This window comes from Notechis scutatus, chromosome 3, assembly GCF_049901735.1.
Source record: "Notechis scutatus isolate UNSWTSFEM ecotype Mainland chromosome 3, rNotScu1.2, whole genome shotgun sequence".
In the NCBI taxonomy this organism is placed as follows: Eukaryota; Metazoa; Chordata; class Lepidosauria; order Squamata; family Elapidae; genus Notechis; species Notechis scutatus.
In genome coordinates, this window is record NC_142011.1 from 158,067,959 (window position 1) to 158,090,974 (window position 23,016).

Below are 23,016 nucleotides of genomic sequence, written 5' to 3' on the forward strand. Positions count from 1 at the left end.
TGACATGGAAGTCTGGCTTTGTCTGGTATTACTGTTTATGCCTCTCTATTCTTTTTGGTTGGAGTTGTATAATTTCTCATAATATATGCACATGTACATAAACAGAGAGAGAGAGAGAGAGAGACAGACAGACAGACAGACAGACTTTTTCCATTGTGGATACACTAAATTCATGCTAAAAGAATCAAAGATACTAGCATATACATCTCCCCGTGGAGAAATTGACATAGAAATTGTCCTCATTTGGCAACTGCCTCAGGCAGCAAGCATTTGCAGTTATGACAGTGATGAAAATAAATAACTTTACCACTGACAAATTTATGACCTTATAGGGCTGTAAGCAAAGGAAAGCAGAAGTAAGATTAAAAGCACACCTGCAGTTTCACTGAGCGACTGCTTTGCTTAATAAATGATTTACCAGTCCTAATTGTAGTAGCTAAACAAGGACTACCTGTGTTATCTTTCAGGACTGAATAATTTGTGGAAATCTGAAGCCTATCACAACTATCTCTGGAGAGATTTCAGCTATTATTTTTAATAGGTTTTAATATTGTGCAAGTATATATTACTAAGAAGCAGCGCAATTTGAAGTATATTCCTAGTCCATTGATTTCAATATTCTAGCTTATTTTATTGAGTAAAACATATCAAATATAACTGGATGTACAGGATAATAAAGAATACCATTAACAAATCAGGAAGAACTTCCATTCATATAAGATTGCTAGAGAAGACATCAACATTTGTAAGGTCCTTTGTCCTATTCATTTCCTAATCCTATTAAAGCATTCAAAGCACAAAGTTGATTTAGGAGCACTTTAGAATGAAATCTGAAATAGTCTGAAGTAGAGGAAGTTGTATGTATACCTTCTTTATATAGCAAAGGTGAAAATAATTACATAGTCCCAAGTTTCATGGAAAAATAACAATAGCAATATCACTTAGACTTATATACCACTTCATAGTGCTTTACAGCTCTCTGTAAGTGGTTTACAAAGTCAGCATATTGCCCCCAACAATCTGGGTTGTCATTTTACTGACTTCGGAAGGATGGAAGGCTGAGTTGACCCTGAGTTGATGAGGGTAGAATTCCTGGCAGTCGGCAGAATTAGCCTGCAATGCTGCATTCTAACCTTGGTAAATTTATAGAAACGGCAAGATTATATAAATTGTGTGAAAATAAATGACAAAAGACCTATTTCAGTAGTGGGCCACACTTAATAATCACTTGTTGTGCAACTATTCAAATTTATGACAGCGCTGAACAAGAGGGACTGAAGCAGATCCTATTACAATAAACACAGTGTCCCATTAAGGCAGAACATAAAAGAAGAAATATATTAATTTTAGAGAAATAATGATACAAGTTTTATAGATAGTGAAATACGTGGTATTAGCAAGAGAAAGAACAACGAAATGTGAAACACCAAACCACAAGGATCATCTGCTGGTCACTAACTCATATTTGTTAAGCAAGAAGCTTTGTTACAGAGAACCTTGCAACAAAACCACAAGCTACTGCGGAAACTAGAACCTGTGGAAAATCACCTTTGACATAGATTAGTGTGAGAGAAAGGTATTTCGTTACTGTAGCCTAGCAACAGGGGGCCTGTGTTTCAAGTAACCAATGAATGACTGACAAGTTATATTTCTGTGTTTTGCTCCTTCTGAAGAAGTATATATGCATGTGCTGTTCTATAAGACATTGTTCAGATGTATTCTGGCTAAAATGCTCTGAACCTTTGCTCAAATAAAACTTATTTTTGGATTCCAAGATCTGAGTCTGTCATTTCCTGCAACACTATGATCATGTGAACACAATTCTGGCGCTTGGCTCATGACCACAACATTACAGTGGCCTGTGGTCACATGAATACAATTTGTGGTCTACCTGGATTTTGACAAGAAAAGTCTATGGTGAAGCCAGTGGGAGAATAGAACATAATAGAGTAGAATAGAGTGAAATGGATGGGATAGAATAGTAACTTTATTGTCACTTTGAATGTACACTAATCAGCATACTTTAAAATGAAATTTCATTGCATACAGGTCTCAAAGGTCACCATCTCCAATATACACTACATAAACATGACAAAATAAATAAATACAAAATAACGTATATACCCACATATAGGTTATGAATAGTGAGCACTTGACATCGTGCTTAACAATAGTGCGGGATTTATTTAACAACGGCAATAGGAAATGCCAGGGCTCTTGTGACTAAGCAGCAAGGTCATATGATATAATGCTTTATAGCTATGTTGCTTATCTATGGAAATTCTGGTCCCAATTTTTGTTATTAAGTGATGACTACCTTTATAAGCAAATGAGGCATTATTTTAAAAGTATGGGTTACAGCTTCAGTTTCTGCAAGACAACTTTCAAGAAAATATTATACGAATTAGGTTTTCTTTTTTGGATGACAATGAATATGCTAGGAATATGCTGAAATATTACATTTGTGTTCTTTGTAAATAGTTCGTTGTTTACTGATATTTCAAAGTTTATATCAGAAGCATAAATAACTTACTATGAAAGTTTCAGCCAGTCCTTACCAGGCATTAAATGATTCCAGTTATCCTTTTTTTTACTGGAACTTTTTTTTGCTTTAAAAAAAAAAGATATGTATGTTTTATTGTGTTCATATGATGATTCGGTCTGGAAAGAACTGATCTCATCTTCAGATGAATACATTGTTAAATAAATAATATGTTAATTGGCATAATGCCATATGGACACAAAGCAAAACAAATAATTTTTTTTGAGATCTATACATCCAGATTGGCTTCTTATCATAGTAAACTACGATGTCTGACTTGTGTTCAAGATCCTCAAATTTTCTTTTCAGAACTTTTACAATCTTGGCCAACCTTGTCCCTTTGGGAAATTAAGATTTCTAATTTGGAATTTTGAGAGCGGTAATACAATATCATGTTTAACATGGTGTCATTTGTTAATATAAGGCAGGGGTAGTCAACCTTTTTATACCTATCCACTTTTGTATCTCCATTAGTAGTAAAATTTTCTCTAACCGCCCACCGGTTCCACAGTAATGATGATTTATAAAGTAGGGGACAAAACCCTTACTGCCCACCATGAAAGCTGGAACACCCACTAGTGGGCGGTAGGGACCAGGTTGACTACCACTGATATAAGGGATGTCTTTTTGAAGAGCACTGTGTAAATACTCAATTTAAAACTTGCAAATATCATACAATGCTACATTAAGAATAATGAGGTCAAACACAAGAAGAATTAGTGCAATATTTTTCCCAAAACATATGTGTCAAACAAGAAAAGTATTTCAGGTATTGTGACTCAAAGACTGTACAATACAGTATTACTTTTAGTGAGTTTTAATTATTAGTTTAGCATATTGCATTCTTTCAATTTGAAAACCAACTAAGTTAAAAAAAATATGCAACTTTCTGCAGTAATTCATTGCATAAAACTAAGTAGATTTCTTTTTATATTTTTAATTTACAGGGTTGGGTTTTTTTATAACTTCATCCTCAAGAAGTTTTGGAATTCCTTCAGAAAATTAGTTTTCAACATTTCACTTTCTGACTCTAATTTAACAATTGCTCAAAGGTCATCATTTAAAATATTTGAGGAATTAGAGATAAAATCACATGAAAAAAACAACAACCTTGAGATCTCTTTCAGTTAAAGCTGGGAGAGACAAATGGGAAGATAAGCATGCAGTTTGTCAAATTTGCAAGCCTGACTCCTTTAGGATGATTACACATTTTTTTGTGGCTAAGAGTAAAATAAATGTACAATCTTGGTCTCCTAATTCCTAATCTGGCACCTTAGCCACTGAACTACAGTGATGAAATCTACAATTCCTTATTTCTGCTTATTCTCATGATGGGAGGATAACTGGATGCCTTATAGTTTTCAGTTCTAACATAATATAGCTAGACTACTTGCAAGGAAATAACGTCTTACTTATTTTCTGCACAGATTACATAGAACAGTGATGGAGAACCTTTTTGTTGTGGTGTGCTGAAAGTGTGCACGTGCGTGTGCTGGCACTTACAATGCAATGCTCCCCGCTCCTCTTTCGCATGCACACGCAACACCCCCACTCCGTCCCCTTACCTGCACTGTGCATGCACGTTCCTCCCAGCTGATTTTTGGCCTGTTTGAGGCTGTTTTTGCCCTCCCAGAGACTCAAGGGAAGCCTCTGCAGCCTCAGGAGGCTGAAAAATGGGCCTGTTTTGGCACATCCGGTATTTCCGGAAGGGCCGTTTTTCGGCCTCCCGAGGCTGCAGAGGCTTATAAGAAAATCAGCTGGGAGGCACGTGCTTGTGCAGTGCAGGTAAGAGGCGAGGGTGGGGGTGTTGCACGCGCATGCGTGGGGGGCGAGGCGCATTGCATTGTGAGTGCTGGCACGTGCGTACTTTCGGCACACCATAACAAAAAGGTTCGCCGTCACTGATATATACCGTATAAGATTTGTAACAAATAGAAATATGTTCAAGACTAAGGGTAGTCCTTGGCTTACGACCACAATTGAGCCCCAGCTTTCTGTTGTTAAGTGAGACATTTGTTAAGTGAATCAGAATAATTTCCCCCCATTTTATGAACTTCCTTTTTACAGTTGTTAAGTTAATAACTGCAGTTGATAAGCTAGTAACCTAGTTGTTAAGTGAATCTGGCTTCCCCATTGACTTTGCTTGTCAGAAGGTGGTAAAAGGTGATCACATGACCCTGAGACACTGTCATAAATATGAACCAGTTGCTAAGCATCTGAATTTTGATCATATGATCATGGGAGTGCTGTAAAGGCAGCCTTCCAACTTCAGGTTCTCATAATTGGCAGAGCAAATGCTGCATCTTCTTGACATTTGACACATGGTTTAAAGCAAAGATTTGTGAGCCTTGCTGTTTGCTCAAAACTTCTGGGTCTTGTTCCATCCTCCTTCCATCTTGTTATGCCAAGAACTGGGATGGAAGTGAGAAAAAAGACTGTATTGCTAAAGTTATCCTGGGAGACAAAAAAATTCCATCAGTTTCTTGGGGGAATTCAAACAGTTAGCTTCTTTTATTTGTTTTGTGTGCTGTTGCCCTATACTTTAAATTTCCCCATAACTGCCAGTTTCAGGGGATTGTATAAAGGTTGTATTAAAATGAAATCAATAAGAATACGGAATGTCTTCTTGCTTTCAAGGAACAGAAGGAATATTTTTCTCTTAAAAAATATTGTTTGAATTATTTCAATTCCACCTCAGTGAATGTAGTAAGAGACTTATTTCTGTGTAAATGTGTATAGGTTTTAGGCACAGTTGTGTAAATAAAACATTATTTATTTATTTAAATGTATTATTTGTCCAAATTTTTATTCTTTCAAGAGATTGTATCTTAAACTGTACTGTATACGTAATCTAACAAATAGCATAGAATTACTTAAGTAAATATTTGGTGGTTCAAAATGTTGATAATTATGTGTATGTTATCTAACCATGAAATAAAAATTCAATCTCAAGTTGAAAGCATCACCAAAGCTAGTCAGGTTGCACAGTTATTCTATGCAGTTGCCTAGTGAAGGAGAGGTTCGTTGAAGCATTTTTACATACTTCTGAGAAAAATGGTAACTTTGTTTCTAGCAAACAAACTGCTATAAATACTGCAATTTTCTGACACATAAGCTGTGACTATAAAGACCATATTGTAGAAAGTAATTAATTGGATATGACTTGTTCACTTGGTATTCTGAAATAACCAAAGGGCTTTCCTTACCCACACACACATAAAAATTGCTTGGCTGTGTAGCATGTAGTACACAAATATGACATCAGTATATTTAATACATTTATTTCTGACAAAGTTTATATCGAAAACTAAATCTATTAAATCAAAATTGAAACTTCTTAACATTACGATAATATAGCAAGTGATTGTTAAGCAAATTCTGAATGTGTCTTTATTTGCCCCATGAAATTGAGGCATGAATATGTGACAATGATTTCCAAAGATATCCAGAGATATTACTAGCATAGTTCGTCATTATATAGTACTTTTGCCAGTTTTTGTTTCTGTCCAAGAGGCTAGAAGAGAAAATAATTGCTTCAAATAATACTTACCTGGTTTTATCTGAATAAATGGAAATACGGTGTATATTTCTGGACTGCCAAATGGTGTGATGGCCACATGTAAAAGCCTGGATAAATAAATAAATTTTTTGTTGTTGGGAAATACATCAGAATGTTTTACATTTCGTGCTCTGACAGATTATTTCCTTCATGGTAATAGATTATTTTTCCTATAGTCTTTACAACTATTCTGGCCTACATTTGAAGTGGTATGCTACCTAAATCTTGGACTTTTTTGGTAGGATAAATGCTGAAAGTGTTGTGGTTTGTGTCATTCTGTTGACTGTACAATTATTTAAAATCTCATAGTCCCTGGGGACAGGATATGTCATTCCCCTTTTTTGAATGGGAGGCTTCTTGTGCTTTTCTGAAAAGCAAACTGTCTTTGGGGAACTGATTCTTGAATGAGTGTAGTCAAACTCAATGGAACCAATCCATGTAAATAGCTAAAGCTGTGGCAGTGCCAGAATTTTCCAAAGCCCCCATGAAATATTTCATATAATTAGTGGATGCTTCTTTGCCAATTTATTTATATCAGCAGAAACAAGCACAAAAATATATATAACCTCTTTTTTTAAAACTGAAATGCAAGTTTTGTTCATTCCTCCATGCACTACCTCCTTGTTAGCTTTTAATATAACATTTGATTGCCTATGGCATCATTTTATCTATGAAACAGAATTATTCAGATTGCAATTAAGTGAATATATTTAAATAAGTTTTATGTCAGTTTTCAGACATTGTATTTAATACATATAATCCAAAATATGATTTCTTAATATGATTTTACAAATGCATGTCAAGTGTAATGAATAATTATAGCAGCGCACTACAGATTAATTGTCATTCAAATCCTTTTTTAATTAATACATTGTTTGTTTTAACATACAAAAGGCATTTACAATAAAATCTTTGCAAAATTACAGTACTTCATCCCCCACTAGTTTCTGTAGTTGTAAATTTATATGTGCCACTCTGGCCTTTCCAGTAGGCTCTGAACTGTGAAGAGCCAAATAAGCAAATGTATTTTTCTATTCTTCTTTATTCTGGATCTGCTCTTTGATATAATTTTTGGTTTTTAATTTTTTAGATGGGAAAAAATAGGTGTTTTTATTTTTAAAATATATTCTGCACTTCTGCATACTATATCCTGCCTATATCATTTTACTTGGTTTGGTTCTAGTTTGATTCCAGTGTAATCATTGTTCAGTGATTTATATAAGGTGCTGTTGGGAAGATGCAGAAAATATTTGACAGGGGACACTTCTTTGAGATCTCTATTAATCTATTAAATCTGCAAATCCTGTTTACTTTTCATGCTCACAGGTTCTGCTATCTCCCATACTGATCATTCACACCCTTTAATTGTTTTGTGGCATTTCTCAAAGGTTTCTCAGAAAGTGGAATATCCCTAACTACAACATCATCTTTTTAATGCTTTGATGTGCAGCCACATATTTCTCTCCTCAGAAACAGTGGTCACTGCTTCTTCTGTTGCCTGACTGCAATGCTCAAGTAATTAGTATAGCCAGTCTGATATAGTCAAAGAGAATGCTCCATTGATTGATTAAGGTGTCGTTATCCTACTCAACACCAGGCAGTATAAATCAAAGTCACCACATGCTCATCCTTGAACTTCCAGAAGCATTAATCCCAAAGAACAAAGAATGACAGGTGGTGTTACTAAGAATTTTCAGTTGGAGGAAGCTGGTTTTTTTTATGCCAGTTTGCCAACTGTGAAGACAGCCTCAATTTTAGATGTCTCAGGTGACGATACAGCTCTCACTTCTATCTACCCAAGTCAGGATCCTATTTATTTCATTTGTTTCCTAAATCCTACTTCCCACCCTTGTTATATTTCCTCTTAGAAAGGGGCAACTCCATGGCAATTTTTCATGTGTTCAGTTATAAACTCATTAATTCACAAAATTTAAAAATTAGCACACAAAATTGTGTTGAAACTGATTTATGCTACCTAAGCTGGAGATGCTGAGCTATTTGACATAGTGAATCTCCCAATTCTGTGGTAAACTGCATCTTGATCATATTCAAGTTAACTTGAAAATAAATCAAATAGTGAATATACATTTCTGTTTGTGTAGGACTGCAGCTTGTAAAAATTTGTTACTTTTTTGCTTGCTCGTTTGACTGAACAGACTCCTTTGACCTTTCATTTCCTATTCATAATGCTGACTGATATTTAAATAAAAAACATTGGTACTAACTTTATAAGTCATTATATCAATTCATGTAGACAGTATACTCCTTCCACACATTATATAATCATATTTTATTTGACTTCATGCTGTAAGCTGTTTCAAACTTAGACCATTTCTTTCCATAGCATGATGGATTTTCATCCTTCTAAAGTAGCGATTAGGCTGCACATATTATTTTGTTATTTAGCATGCTGGTCTGTTTGGGTTTCTACTGTGAGCTTAAAAGTTCTTGCTTAGCAACCACAGAGATCAGCAACTCTGTCACTAAGCTCCATGTTTGCTAAGCAAAACAAATAATGTAACTGCAATGGACATATTATGTCATTTCCTTATTTGTTAAATGAATCACTGGGTTGTTAAGCAAGACATCTTGTGGCCATGACTTAAATTTTACTTCTTCTGTTGTCAGAATCCACTTGGGAAGCATGCAAATTGGGATCACATGACCAGGGCCCCGCAATAGTCGTAAATATGGGCTCGCTGAGAAGCACCCAAGTGACAATCACATGACTTTGGGATGCTGTAATAGTAGTTAATGTGAGGATAGATTGCAAAGATGTTTTTACACCATTCTAAGTTCAAATGGTCACCAAATGAGGCAGTTATTAAGTAAGAACTACCTGTGTATGACGTTGCTACAGAGATTCCTAGAATCTGTTCAGGAAGCATATTTATGAATAACACTGTGGCAGCAGTCAAAATAGTTCTTTGTTTTAAAATTTATTTATATATTTGTCAATGTATGTATGTATGTATGTATGTATATGTATATGTATGGTATTCAGCTTTGTTATATTTTCCCACGTATTATAGTTGTGCTTTTAAAGTTGTAGCAATGTTTCGGCAGAAACTCATCTGCCATCATCAGGCTTCTGTATTGTGTTCATCTGTAGCTGAATACCATACATATAGATACCCGTGAAAACTTAAGAAAACGTATATATAGATATAGATATATAAAATGTATCCATATGTCACCTACAGTATTCAGATATATGTGAGTTTATTGAACAATGTCATCTAGAGATCACCAGTCCTACTGAATATTTAATTTATATACTTGCTTGATTTCCAGTAAAATATGTAGATAAGTGATAAATTGTTTGAATGTATGTTGAATAGTGTGAACAATAAGTAGAAACTAATATTTGCTTTGTGTTAGCAAAATAGTTTCTTAAATCATTTTAATTTGTGTTATATTTTTATAATATATTTTTATTTGGAAGTTGACATGGGTTGTGAACTTCCCCTCCTTTATCTCTAAATTTGTTTTTCATGAAGATTGGCACAATACATTGTGATATAATGTATTGTAATATCTATGGTTTTATTGTGTGCTTTTTAATTCAATTTATTTATTTGTCAAATCTATTTGTCCAATTACAGTAATATGGTTGCCCATTTCAAACAAATTGATTCTGGGTAGTATATAATAACATCTAGAAATAAAACATATTACAAAACAATTCAAAACAATTAAAATAGTAAATGTAGATTAAAAACAAAACCATAAGCAAGAGAATCTCGCACATAATACAGTTAGTTGCTATCTTGTCTACACCAGGCCTTTTATCATGTTAAATTATTTTGAATTGTGTTTTATCTCTTTCAGGGCATACAGGGCGGTTATTAAAATCCTTGTGTTTCATGAGTTTAACATTTCTGCTTGTGCACATCATCTTTCAAATCACAATAGCCAGCCTTGAAGCTGCAAAAACTATTCAACCTAATTATAACTGTGAGTATAATTCTTTTCAATCTTCTAGTATTTTGCATAGCTTATGTGGGAATCCTACTGAAATATTAATGTGTGAATCAATTTTAAAATGGATAGTTTTACTTTCCCATTTAGTAAAATAGTATTTTGGTTTGTCATAATTTTAAAAATCATGTTTTTTTTTAAATTAGTCTCTTTTCCTACTTTGTAAAGTTTTTATATACAATGTCCCCTAACCTAATTTTCAGTGCAAACTTGTGCTAATAAAACATTAATGCAACTTTTCCTTCATGTAATCCTGCTGCATATATCCGACATGAGGGATCCTACAAGTCTGGAGGTGTTTAAGCACATGTATCATAGGATATTTTTATGAAAATAAAAATAGCCATGCAGATAAAAACCAGGCAGGCAGTTGTGGCTGCCATCATGATTTATTTTAACCATACTCTACATATATTAATGTGTTTTGGACAATGCAAATGTGTTACCAGCCTCTGACTTAGCCAATCTAGTTTTCTTAGTAGAAACCGTTGTGAATGTTGCATTGTGGAAAATTAGTGCAACAGCTCCCAGCTAAAATTATACATAACATGAGTTTAATTTCAGTTGTGGCAATAGGACTAAATTATGGTAGCAATTTCTTGTACCAAATAAAATCTTCAAAATTCTTTTCTGTATATGCAGGTCTCAATGTTTAGAGTGAAATATGTATTGATGATGCTGGAAACCTTATACTTGTGTAATACTTTGCTTATTAATCCAGAATTTACAAAGATGACAACCAGAAAGTCAGAGGAGAAAAAATTAGGAGAAGAACAATTTCAGTAAGTGTCTGGCTTACAAAAGGACTAAGTCACAAAATTAATAACGGAGAAAGGGCAAAATGCTGAAACAAGAAATTTCAGATATTTTGTTAATAAAGTATGTTTTAGAAATGAATGGCTTTTGTTGTTGTAGGGTTAAGTAACTTTGAACCACATTTAGGAATTTCATGAATTCAAAATAAACATTAGATGGATCATTATCCATCTAATATAGATTGTTTATTTATTTATTTTATTTATTTATTTGATTTGCCAATTGTTTACAAGATAATAAGTATAAGTGTATACATAGTTGTGAATACATGAAATGGGTACATATAAGAAAAATAAAAGAAGAATAAGAGAAACAATAGGACAGGGACGGTAGGCACGTTGGTGCGCTTATGCACGCCCCTACAGACCTCTTAGGAAAGGGGTGAGGTCAATAGTAGACAGTCTAAGGTTAAAGTTTTTGGGGTTTGGGGAAGAAACTACAGAGTCGGGTAGAGTATTCCAGACATTGACCACTCTATTGCTGAAGTCGTATTTCCTGCAATCAAGTTTGGTGCGGTTAACTTTGAGTTTGTATCTATTGTGTGCTCTTGTGTTGTTATGGTTGAAGCTGAAGTATTCATTGACAGGTAGGACATTGCAATGTATGATTTTATATACCATGCTTAAATCAGACCGAAGACGGCGTAATTCAAGGTTTTCTAGTTCTAGAATTTCAAGTCTGGTGGCATAAGGTATTCTACAACGAGTAAGATTATAATGAGATTGTGTTACCCAGTTAATCAACAAGTACCATTCACAATGTGAAAATAATTTTGTGTACTACCATTCACAAAATTATCTTCCTATTGTGATTCTTCCAGTCATAATAATATATTTTAAAAATGATTTTCCAACAGTGGGCAATATGAGTCTTTAAAATTGGCCCTTTTTATCATTCTTAGATCCCATCTGGTCATCAATTAACAATCTAATTTGAAATAAGAAATAGAAATACTATGCTGTATTTCAAGTCCTAACAATAGGCATACTGCAATTAGAATAATAAATTTCAACCAAGTTACTGCTGAAACCGCAACCCCACCTATATATGTAAAACAGCTTTACTTAGTTCATAGCCTAAGTGCAACCCTTGCTCATCCAAAGTTTATCCATCCCTGAGCCCTACAGTAACTCATGAAGAACGTATGTAATGCCCAAAACTTGCCTATAGAAGAAAAACTGTTTTAAAATAAAGGAAGAAAGGGGGGGGGGATACTTTTTTTTAAAAAAAAGATGTTTCTGATTCCTGTCAGTTTTTCATTTCTGTCTTCTCCATTTGGATCCATTTGCAAAGATAAAAACTTTTAAAACTTATTAAAGAATAAAATGTATTCTATTTATAAGCTGCAAAATTCAAGCAAGTCAAGGCAACATAGAGGGCAGCATGATGGCTCAGCGGTTAAGATACTGGGTTTGTTGGCTGGAAAGTTGGCAGCCCAGCTTTAAGACCTCAGTGCCATGCGATCATCCTTGCCCCAGCTCCTGCCAACTTAACAATTTGAAAGCATGGAAATTTGAGTAGATAAATAGGTAGATTCTTGTCACCAATCATTTCAGAGAAGCTGATGATAATAATAATCAAATAAGAAGGATAAGAAAAATACAAAAATCAACATGAAAAATGATTTTATTGCTGTATTCAATATGCTTTGTTATATCTGCATATAAGACTTGTTATCTATCACTTTGGAGGACAGAAGAAGGATATGTATTAGGAAAAATGACTTAATGTTAGGAACATGATCTTAATGAATAGTCTTTCCTTCACTGAATGTACTGTATTGAAATGTTGCTGGACATTTAGAATAGCCTAAACCAGAGGTGGGGAACTATGGCCCTTTTATGACTTGTGGAGTTTATCACCATGCTGGCTCAGAAATTCTAGGAATTGAAGTCCACAAGTCATAAAAGGGCCATGGTTCCCCATCCCCTGGCCTAAACGCTCCCTTCTCACTCAACGATTCTAGTTCTCCTGTAATGCTGTTACAGGAGATGAACATGATTTAAATGGCATCTTAATCCAGAAGCCTAAAGCAGCAGAAGACATATTTTTTTTCAGTCTGGATTTGGGGCGTTAGATGCTTACAATTCCTTTTTAATTTATTCAGTTATGATGACGTGGTTGCAGAATTTGAATTGATAGGCTTGTCAAAGTGTAATGAATACTTTTTTTCAGAATGTTAAATTGAAAAGGGGCACAATGTTCTCCGCAAATTTATATAATTTGAAAGCTGGATAATCAATGTGAAGATTTAAAGAGTTAAGTTAAATGAGACTGTTAAATTATTCAAAATTTGTTAAGCATGAGAATGTTTTATGCAAGTGGCATAACAACCTGTATGTTGTTTCCAGATCTAATCTGTGATAGTGATGAAAAAAAGGGAGACTGAATAAATTTTGACAATAAGTATGTACCCCAAAATTATATTGAAGCGTACTAAAGGCAGACTTGTCATCCTATTGGCATTTTTATTAGTTGATGTAAGGCATTGACATCTTGTTTTTAATTCTGTGAGTTGATTTCTGTCTGTGAATGCATAAAGTTTTATGGTTTCTTGAAACTTGTGGCAGTCTTTCTTGGTATACCAATTTTTATATTTAAATTTTAGTAACAGCAACTTTGGCAGCAAATATCTTGATTGAAAATCCATTTTGTTTCAAATTAAGTTGCATCATGATATCACTAAAACAAGCTGTTAAACTATGTCTGAGGAAACAGACATTTATAAAAATGCTTTTTAAGTATGAGTCAAAGGATCTGTTTAATTTCATGCCAACTATAACTTTATAATAGTTCAGAAGGGAGTATTCACTACAGTTCTGTTTTTGAAATAATAATGGCCTTTTTTCATCAACCATTAATATCAACCTAGTAGTGTGCAGGATTTTTTTCTGTTAATTATTGCTCTGTCCATGTTGCTAACATTTTACCTTCTTTCTCTAGAAAATATTTTACTTTTCTTGTGGGTTGAGTTGCATTATTTTCTGCCATCTGTACTTGTTTATATTATAAAATATCTGTATTTTAAAAGAATTTCCATTCATATATAATATAAGCTGTTCAGAAGAACCATATGAGCAGCTGTCTCTGTTTCTTCCATTTATTTCCTATAGGATATATAATATTTTTTAAAATTACTGAGCTAGGTCTTGACTGCCTTTTTGGAAGCAAGATGAATTTTATAAAAAATTGCATAAGAAAATAATAGAATTGGAATATGATAATATATGCAACTTGGGAGATTTCAGTGCGATAGCGGACACAAAATTGGATTATAAAATACAGAAAGTTAATAAACAAAATAGAAAGACACTTCTGAAATCCTTCTTCAAGATGATAGAGGAATTAAGCACCCAAGATATTTAGAGAGAAATGAATGCTAAGAACAGACAATATACATTCTACTCCAACAAAAATTTATCATGGTCAAGAATAGATATGATTTGGATGTCAATGGAATTAATCTCTAATATACAAGAACTAAAAATATAGAAACAAGTACTTTGGTGGACTATAACCCAATATGGGTCAAGTGGCAGGGACAAAGGAAAAGATCAAGATGGACTTTGAATAACTCAATATTGAAGAAAAATAAGTTATACAAAATACAGAAAAAGAATTGGCTTTTTCTTTAAAGAAAACTATAAGGAGGAAACTTCATTACAAAATCTATGGGATACCATGAAGGCCTACATCAGAGGTTTGATGATAAATTATTCGAGAAGAAGGAATATTAAAAAAAGACAAACACAACAAATACTAGAGGATGACTACAAGAAACTCAAGAAAGAACTACAAAAGTATCCACACAAGAAGGGTATTAAAAGTCAAATGGAAATAGTTAAACATAAAATGGAGTTGATGGGAAAAGAGGAATTAGCACCAAAAATCAGGAGAACTAAACAGAATTTCTTCAAAAATGCAAACAAACCAGGCAGATGGCTGGCATATAAATTGAAAAAGGAGAGAGAAATGAAAAAAATAATACAATTAATAGATGAGCATGGCATGGTTTGTAATGGAAATAAAGAAAAAAATAAAGAAATAGTACAGAAGTACTATGAGAAATTATATGATCAAGAGAATATTGAAGAAGAAAAAATTAAACAATACTTGCAAAAAGCAGAATTATCCCAAATACCCGAGGACACTAAGATAATGGTGGAAGGGAAAATAACAATTATGGAACTAACAGAGGTGATAAACAGACAAAATATTGGAAAGGCTCCAGGGCCCAGATGGACTACTAATAGAATTCTGCAAGACTTTACAGGAAAAGAGCTGGATCTTGACTGCCTTTTCAGAAGCCTGAAAGATTAGGGCCAATTGTGTACAGGCAAACATTCAAAAGAGGACTTAGATTGATTGTTATTTTACCTGTTTTGACTCATGCACAAATACCACAGATTCAGGAGTTCCAAACATAAAACTGAAAGGATTTCCTATTGCACTCTTCATTTTTTTTGTATCATTAAAAAAAAAGACTGCACTTTCTAGGTCTCCTTGTCAAGGTCTACTACAGCTGCTGTCATATCATTAGAGACTCCACCCACACCTTTGGAACATGCTGAATTTATAGATAGGTCTATTGTACAATTCACGCATATAATATTTTTCAATAACTGGACAGATGTGGGACCAAGATGTTATAAGGAGAGAGTGATAAAACCTACTGTCTGAAATGGTGCTGGTTGTTACTGAAGAGAGACAATAAGTACAGCATGTTTTGAAGTACAGCACAGTCTTGAACTCTCCCTAAATGAAAAAAGGGAAAAAAAAAGAAGAAAACCTGAAGGAGTAGTCCCAAGGTTAAAGAAAATTTGTTAAACAATTCTTATAGATAAATAATAGTCAACTTTGTTGAATGGAGATCTTTTCCTGTATGTACTGTAGTATATTGTGTTTTGGGGTGAGGGCACGAGGATGTTCTATTTTGAATTAGATCAATGTAATCCTCATTGTTGCTTTTAAATTTTCCTTGTGTTCTTTAATTGATATATTTTCTGTTTTGAATACTAAAAAATAACATGTCTTACAAAAAAATCAGTGTTTCTGATGTTACATCTCAAAATAATATAATTGATGCTTAACATTTCATTTCCTCACACATATACATAAAGTTGCATATGCTATAATAGTATTACTTGGATCCAGTTTAATTAATCATGAATTTTTGCAACGTGTATTTACAATGTTTCATACTATATACCTCTCTGTGTGCGCGCGTGTGTGTGTGTGTGTGTGTTACCTGTTCACATTTATATTTTTAAAAAGAAAATGTACAAATATCAATATAGCAGGAACTATAGAAGGAAGTTGTGAAAAGGATATGAGATGTCATTGTATTGTTTTCTACAATGACACATCATATATCTGCAGATATATCTTTGACATTTACCAGATGGTGGAAGAACTAATTTGGTATTTTGGCTTTGTTTTATATATGTGTAAATCTGATTGACTTCCTTACTTAGATATCTTTCAGAGATTAGAGATTTAGCCAATTTTTTTTACACATGAAAGTTAATGAAAATGTAATGTGGTATCCATTCATCACAATGCTTGTCAGGAAAATAGAATAGGATGGAGGAAGGACTGGGGGCTGTCATTAGACAATGCAGTAACAAATAGGCAGTTTTATTTTATTTTCTAGATTACAGTATATAGAGTTACTACTAGAGCAGAAATTATTATAATATACAGTAACTTAGTCATTTATGGTGGAATATCAGTCTGGCTAGCTTATAGAATTATAGTATTGCTGCCACTGTGAGGAAAGAACTCTGTAGTTAATTCTCTATTTTACTACACTTGTTTCTTTGAGGAAAAATTGTGTGCGTGTGTAGATTTTTGTCTTTCTATATTACAGATAGTCTTCACTTAACAATTAGGCTTGGGATTTTGATAATAAATTATTGCGATTGTTAAGCAGGTTAACCATGTGACCTGACTTATGACAGTCTTAAGCAAGTCCATGGCAGTTAAGCAAATTACATGGTCATTAAACAAACCACATGGGAAATTAATCCAGCATATTCAATGGGTTTTTTCTTGCAGTTTTCCTCTAAAAAATGCTCCCAAAATATTGCAGTTTGTATCATGTGACCATGTATGCTGCAACTGGTTGCAAATATGAGCAGGTTGTCTATCTGGAATATAATCTCATGACAATGGATGTTTGCGTGACAGTCATAACTTTAAGGACGGGTCATAAGAATTTTTTCTGAGTCTTCCGGTTTGAGCTTCTTCGGTGACAGACCGAAACCTCGTCTCTCCGAGGCTTCGATCTTTGCTCGCCGCTGGGGCGCCCTGAGCCGGCTGATTTCGGGGCTAAGCCACCCCGTAGAGGTGGTGAAGAGGGGGGAGACTGCCTGCAGGGTTGAGGAGAGCCGCATCTCTCCTCCCCAGCTGGCCATTACTCCCTTTCCCGAAGGCGGTTGTAGCGGTGGTCAGAAATGGCCACCACAAAGAAGAACTCAACGGGAAAAGAATGTGCAGGAGGAAGATGAGAAAGTTTTGGTTGACCGGGTCAAACAGCAAAAAAGCAACAAATAAGGTACCCTGGAATTTAAACTTAACAACATTGTTCCCAAAGAAGATTTTGAAGCTGCGAAGGAGAGAGAGAAGGGAAAGGATTAGGTTTTTTTCCTTCCTTTCCTTATACTGACAGCTAAGAGACTTAAGCAAGAAACTGGAAAAAAAATCCACTTTGACATTAATAGGCATCTAAGCTGAAAATAAAAGTCAAAGGGATAAATAAAGATTTCTGGACATTTAAAAGTTTTTAAAAGCTGGAAAGGAGAAAAAAAAAGAATAGAAGGGCAGGATCTGGAAAAATGGAGGAGACTGCCTGGAATTAAGGAATGGAACTGTAATTAAAAGGAACTTACAGTGAATTTTTAACAAGATTCCTCAAAGATACATTTTAATGGAAACTTGGTAACAAAATAATAGAACCCCAGGAAGAGAAAGTGGAAAAAAGAAGCAAGTAGAAACAGCCTTGGATTATTTGGATTACTTGGTGATTTTTGGTTTTTTGCATCTAGATGACTAAAATTAACTGGGTGGTTGTTTAAAAGTTTTTAAAATGGTATCACTCTTAGAAGAACTGAAAACAGAACTTAAAAAATGGAAAGAAGACGCACAAGAAGGGAGAAGTTCTTTTGGCTTCGTGTTTCAATTCTTAGAAATGGAGATCTGGAACTATGAGAAGCAACAAGAAATGCTTGCAGAACAAGAAGATTGGGACAAAGAAGAAGCCATCTTTAATGATCAAATAATTTTAAGTGGGGGGAAAAAGGGGAAAGAGAGTGAAAGGTTTAAGTTTAGAAAAAACAACCAAAAAGAAGAAGAACAATTTGAAAGATAAGTATAATATTAGAAAGCAACAGAAGAGGGGATTACAGATGAGAGAGTTAGAAGTAGAGAGACGAGGGGGTAAAAAGGGGAGGGAGAAGAAGAGGGGGAAGAAGGCAAGGAAAAGAAGTTGTAAAAGACAGAAACAAGAAATGGAGAAACAGGGAAAAGATATAAGGATTGTAACCATAAGTTTGTTTAGAGATAATGGGTGAAAATTTAATTGTAAAAGGGATTCTGCAAAGGTACATAAGATAGCTTTGTTATATTACAAGTAGAAATAACTTTAGAAAATATGATGATGGATAAAATATTTATTGCAATGCAGTGGGATGTTTGTTAATAAATAAAATGATTGAGAGAATTAAAAGGGAGCATTTTTAATTATTAGTAATGATTTATAAAAATGTAAGAGAGAAATATGGGAAAAAAAAGAATTAACTATGGAAAGTTTATAAGTGTTCCCAAGGAAGTATGATATTCAATTGAAAAGAAATGTTAAAGATGTTAAGATTTTAATGCATATTAATGATAGAATTGAATTGGAATGGAATGTGTTTTATTTACATATATTTTTTCTTTTTAAGAATATAGTGTCTATTTTAAGCATGTACCAAGCAGAATTTGATTGGAAGTTATGTATTATATTGAATGCTATAATCTTAAAGCTATACATTGAAGCTTAAATAAGAGCTTGAATGGATAAAATTAAAGGATATAAAGATGTCATACTCTAATTGGTAACTACAGGGAAAAATTTGTTTAGTAAGAAAAGATAATGTGAAATTGTAACAGGACAGACAAAAGTATAAATATAATGATTTGAATTGAGATAATCAAAAGAAAGTTGAGAAAATTAGAAGAGGGGAAAAACTATGTAGAAAATATAAAATGGTAATAAGATATGGAATAGAATATAAAAATGAGCATGAAATTGAGTTTTGTGTCTGTATGAAGAAGTGATAACCGGGGACCATGCTATTTTCAAAAGAGATGTTTTATTTGTATTTTGTTTTTGTGAAAACCCAAATAAAATTTTCAAAAAAAAATATCTGAGTCTATTAACTTCAAATGATTAAGTAAGGACTAGATGTATATAAAAACATTGTGTGTAGAGTGCCTATGCGTAGCACAATAATGCTGCAGCATGCTTACCCATGACCTTGTGACTGGATTTATATCCTATGCCAATTGCCAAATCATAATTTAGTGTGCAGTAGCCTTAATGAGCCTTTGGCTACCATGCTTCCTTCCCATATGGCCAAAGAAGAGTGCACAAGTTTTTGCTTTCATTTTATATAAACACACATTGCTTTAATAAGTTCTGGATCTTTCTTTTATCATCATAACTAGCTACAATTTAAAAAATCATAATGTATAGATAATCCTTGACCTGCAACTGTAATTGAGCCCAGAATGATGGTCATATGTTGTGGCAGCCATTAAGCAGTTTTGCAAACATTTAAGTTACCCAAACTTTTTAAACTTTCCCATTTTAATTCAAAAATTGGAATCAGATACCACAGCAAATTATTTGCGTGCTTAATTTTGGCTTAATAAATAAACATAAGGGATAAACAGATAATTCAGAAACAGACAAAAAATAGGGTTGCTATTTTGGACATTGGAATGTCTTTCCATTTTTTGTAGTCAAATTCTTTTTCTTTTTCTTTCTGAGAGCATAAATTTAAACATATACTTTGTTTTATTACTAAACAAAAGTTTAATAACATTAAACTTTTCCTGAAATAAAATTTTAAATTATACTGAGGTTTGTCTTTATTGTGTTATGTCTGGCTTCACCACTTTCAGATGCAGCCTGTCCCCACATATATGCGGGAATTTAGGATCAATAAAGAAAGTCAAACATCTTCTGGATCTATACTAGAAGGCTTTTAGTGAACAGCTAGACAACTCATGAACTATTGGGTCATGCTTATCAGAGATACAGTATTTCCTTACCAGATTCCTCAGTGTCTTTCAATAATACTTCGAATGTATTGCCTTCACTGGAAAGGTTGGGATACATTCAGAGATGTATCTACCTTAAATAGCCCACGTTGAATTGTATAGCATAATCAAACATCACCACAGGAAATGTTTTATGACATTTTGTATTATGTCATAAACTGTTTCATGATAATTTTAATGTCATAAAATGATTTATAACATTTGCCTTTTTCATTTCCATAGGAAACAAGGGTCCCAGATTTTGGACATATTCTGTAAATTAGCCCATTTGAGATAGCTTGGTTTGGAAATTGTTCCCCTAATGCACTGTTTTGCCCAATTAGAAGTTACAGGAATGAGTTTTAGTAATATATAGATTTTGAAACTAGACATAGACATGGATAGATTAAAAAAAAGTAGCCTGGAACAAAAGAGGACATCTGGATTTTGGTGGCTTGCTATTATGGCAACTAAAAGCAACAAATATTAAAATTTTAAAAGTATCCTGATTTCAACTTAGCTTTGCTCAAGGTTGGCAAAGAAGATTAATTTAAATGGTGTAACATCCAGGTGTTTTCCCCCTAGAGTTATAAGCTGGCATCTTCAAAATATATTTCAAGCAATTGCTGAAAGAACCTATTTGGTTGTTGGTGTTTTTACGTGGCTGTCCTTCCTGTGCTCCAAAGCAAATCACTGTTGTGACCCACGGCAAGCATTCATATTTGTTAAATTGGTTCAATTTTGGTATGAATTCACCACTGCATTGTTCCATCATAACAACTGGTCCTCCTGCCTGTTTTATTTCTGAGCAATATAAGAAAAGTCAGGATTTCTATGCTGTGAAAATAATGAATTTAAGTAGCAGCTAACGTAGGTTGCCAGCTGTATAGAAAAATGAAAACAATATTTTGTATATTTATTGAAGATTTTTCTTCAAGTAAAAGACAAATCTAAAGAAACAGAAAGAAAGATGGTAGAAAGAAAAAAAGTGCAAGAAAAAAAGAAAAGGAACAAAAATTATGAAGTATGACTTCTAAACTTCCCTTCAACAAATTGCAACCTCTCCCTCTTGTTATGCAAATTCCTTCAGCTTCTCACTTAATTCACATCTTTTTTTAATCTTTGAACCTGTAAATCATTGTATCATTTATTTTATTTTATTTTTCTCCTTCTTTCAGTGAAAAGTCCATATAAAGTTTCCAGTCTTTCAAAAAAGTTTTTGTTCCTTTTTTCCTCTGATAAAACAGGTCAGCTTTGTCATCTCAGGAAATTCTTCCTCTGTGGGAATTTCATTATTCTTCCATTGTTCAGCATATAATAATTTTGCTGCAGGTCAAAAATTTCTTGGCTTTTGTCACAAGTCTACCAGCCTGATAAAATGTCCCAATATGTTTTAACATTTCTGAAATTGTTCTGAAATAACTTTGTACACTTTTGATAATGTGTTTGTTCTCCTATACCACAATAGATAATTTTATAAAGGTTTTTGCTTTAGTTATGACACAATCTGAATTTCATACCAGTTTCCCACACTGTCTCACATGTATCTGTCTATATATTACATTCAAAATTTAATAGCCCATTTTGTCCCGCCATCTTTAACTTGTTCTTTGTTTCAAATCTTAACAGAAGTCTATATGTTTTTGCTATTATGTATTCACTGTTTGTACATAATTAAATTAACTTCCATTTTGTGTTTTTAAATTCCAATTATTTTTACCCATATTAAACCTTTCTTTTAAATAAGCATATGAAATCCATTGAAAACTATGTCCTTGTGCAGTCAGTTGGTCTCTTGACTTCATTGAAAAATGAAAACTACCTAAAAGAAACTTAATATGTCATTCTTTCTACAGGTTTGACATGGGAAAAAGCACTAAGGCATATTGGATTTGAAAGGTGAGCACCAGATTTTTATGTTTTACTAAGAAGGAAATTTAATTTTGCAACTTATATTGATTTTTATCGCCATACTATATATTTTGCTACTTAAGTGATATTGACATGTATGTATAATATATTTAAATTTAACATGTGATGTAACTTGACATTTTAAAGCAAGAAGGAAATAAAATAAAAAAGGAAAACAATGGAGAATCGATGTTACTTCTAAATAGTTCCACATAATTTCTGAAGAATATGTTTTTCAACAGGGGAGCCCATAGAAGCTCAAAATAGTCAAGACAGTGTATGTCACTGCATGATTGAATTACCATCCCTTTTTAACACTTGCTATCTGCAGTTGCTCACCGCTGAATGATTTTTTAAAAACATGTTGGAAGCGATGAGAATTATACAGAGGAAAAATATTAGGAGAGTTATATCTTAAATATAATAAAAAACGTTAGGCTTGATTCTTTAAAAATATGTATAGCCTTCTCAAAAAATGGTTGGATGGTTGAATTTGGTTGAATGATTGATTTTAGGCATCATACTAAAACATGATGTAACATTATGGAAGCATGGTTGTCCTCATTCTAGAACAATATATTCTTCATCCTTTGTTTTCCTCCTATACCAGCATGAACATAAAGTAGAACTTGAAATTATGCTTATTATGGTTTGTTGCACAATCAACCAGATGTTTAGACTGGATTTGGCCTTTTTCCATCTATTGAGCCCTTCCCAAAGACCTGGGATAGACAGATGTTGATTTTTGATGGTGTTAAATGCATGGTCATAGGATGTAAGCAAGCCCAATTTAGGATTCCTAGTGTATAATGTGAAGCAGGGGTGTCAAATTCATGGCCCGTGGGTCAGATGCATCCTGCGCTGACCCTGCCCCCCAGTTTAGCGAAGGGACAAAAGTCCC

The 23,016-nt window shown here is 33.6% G+C and overlaps 1 protein-coding gene across 1 annotated transcript in view; it reads left to right on the forward strand.

The window, feature by feature from the left end:
• Positions 1-23,016, forward strand: part of PIEZO2 (piezo type mechanosensitive ion channel component 2) — a 206,138-nt gene that overhangs the window by 69,684 nt on the left and 113,438 nt on the right. Inside the window, exons 3-4 of the mRNA XM_087961504.1 lie at positions 9,933-10,058; positions 22,061-22,103. Of these exons, the coding sequence (XP_087817630.1) occupies positions 9,933-10,058; positions 22,061-22,103 (169 nt within the window). The remainder of the gene's footprint in view (positions 1-9,932; positions 10,059-22,060; positions 22,104-23,016) is intronic.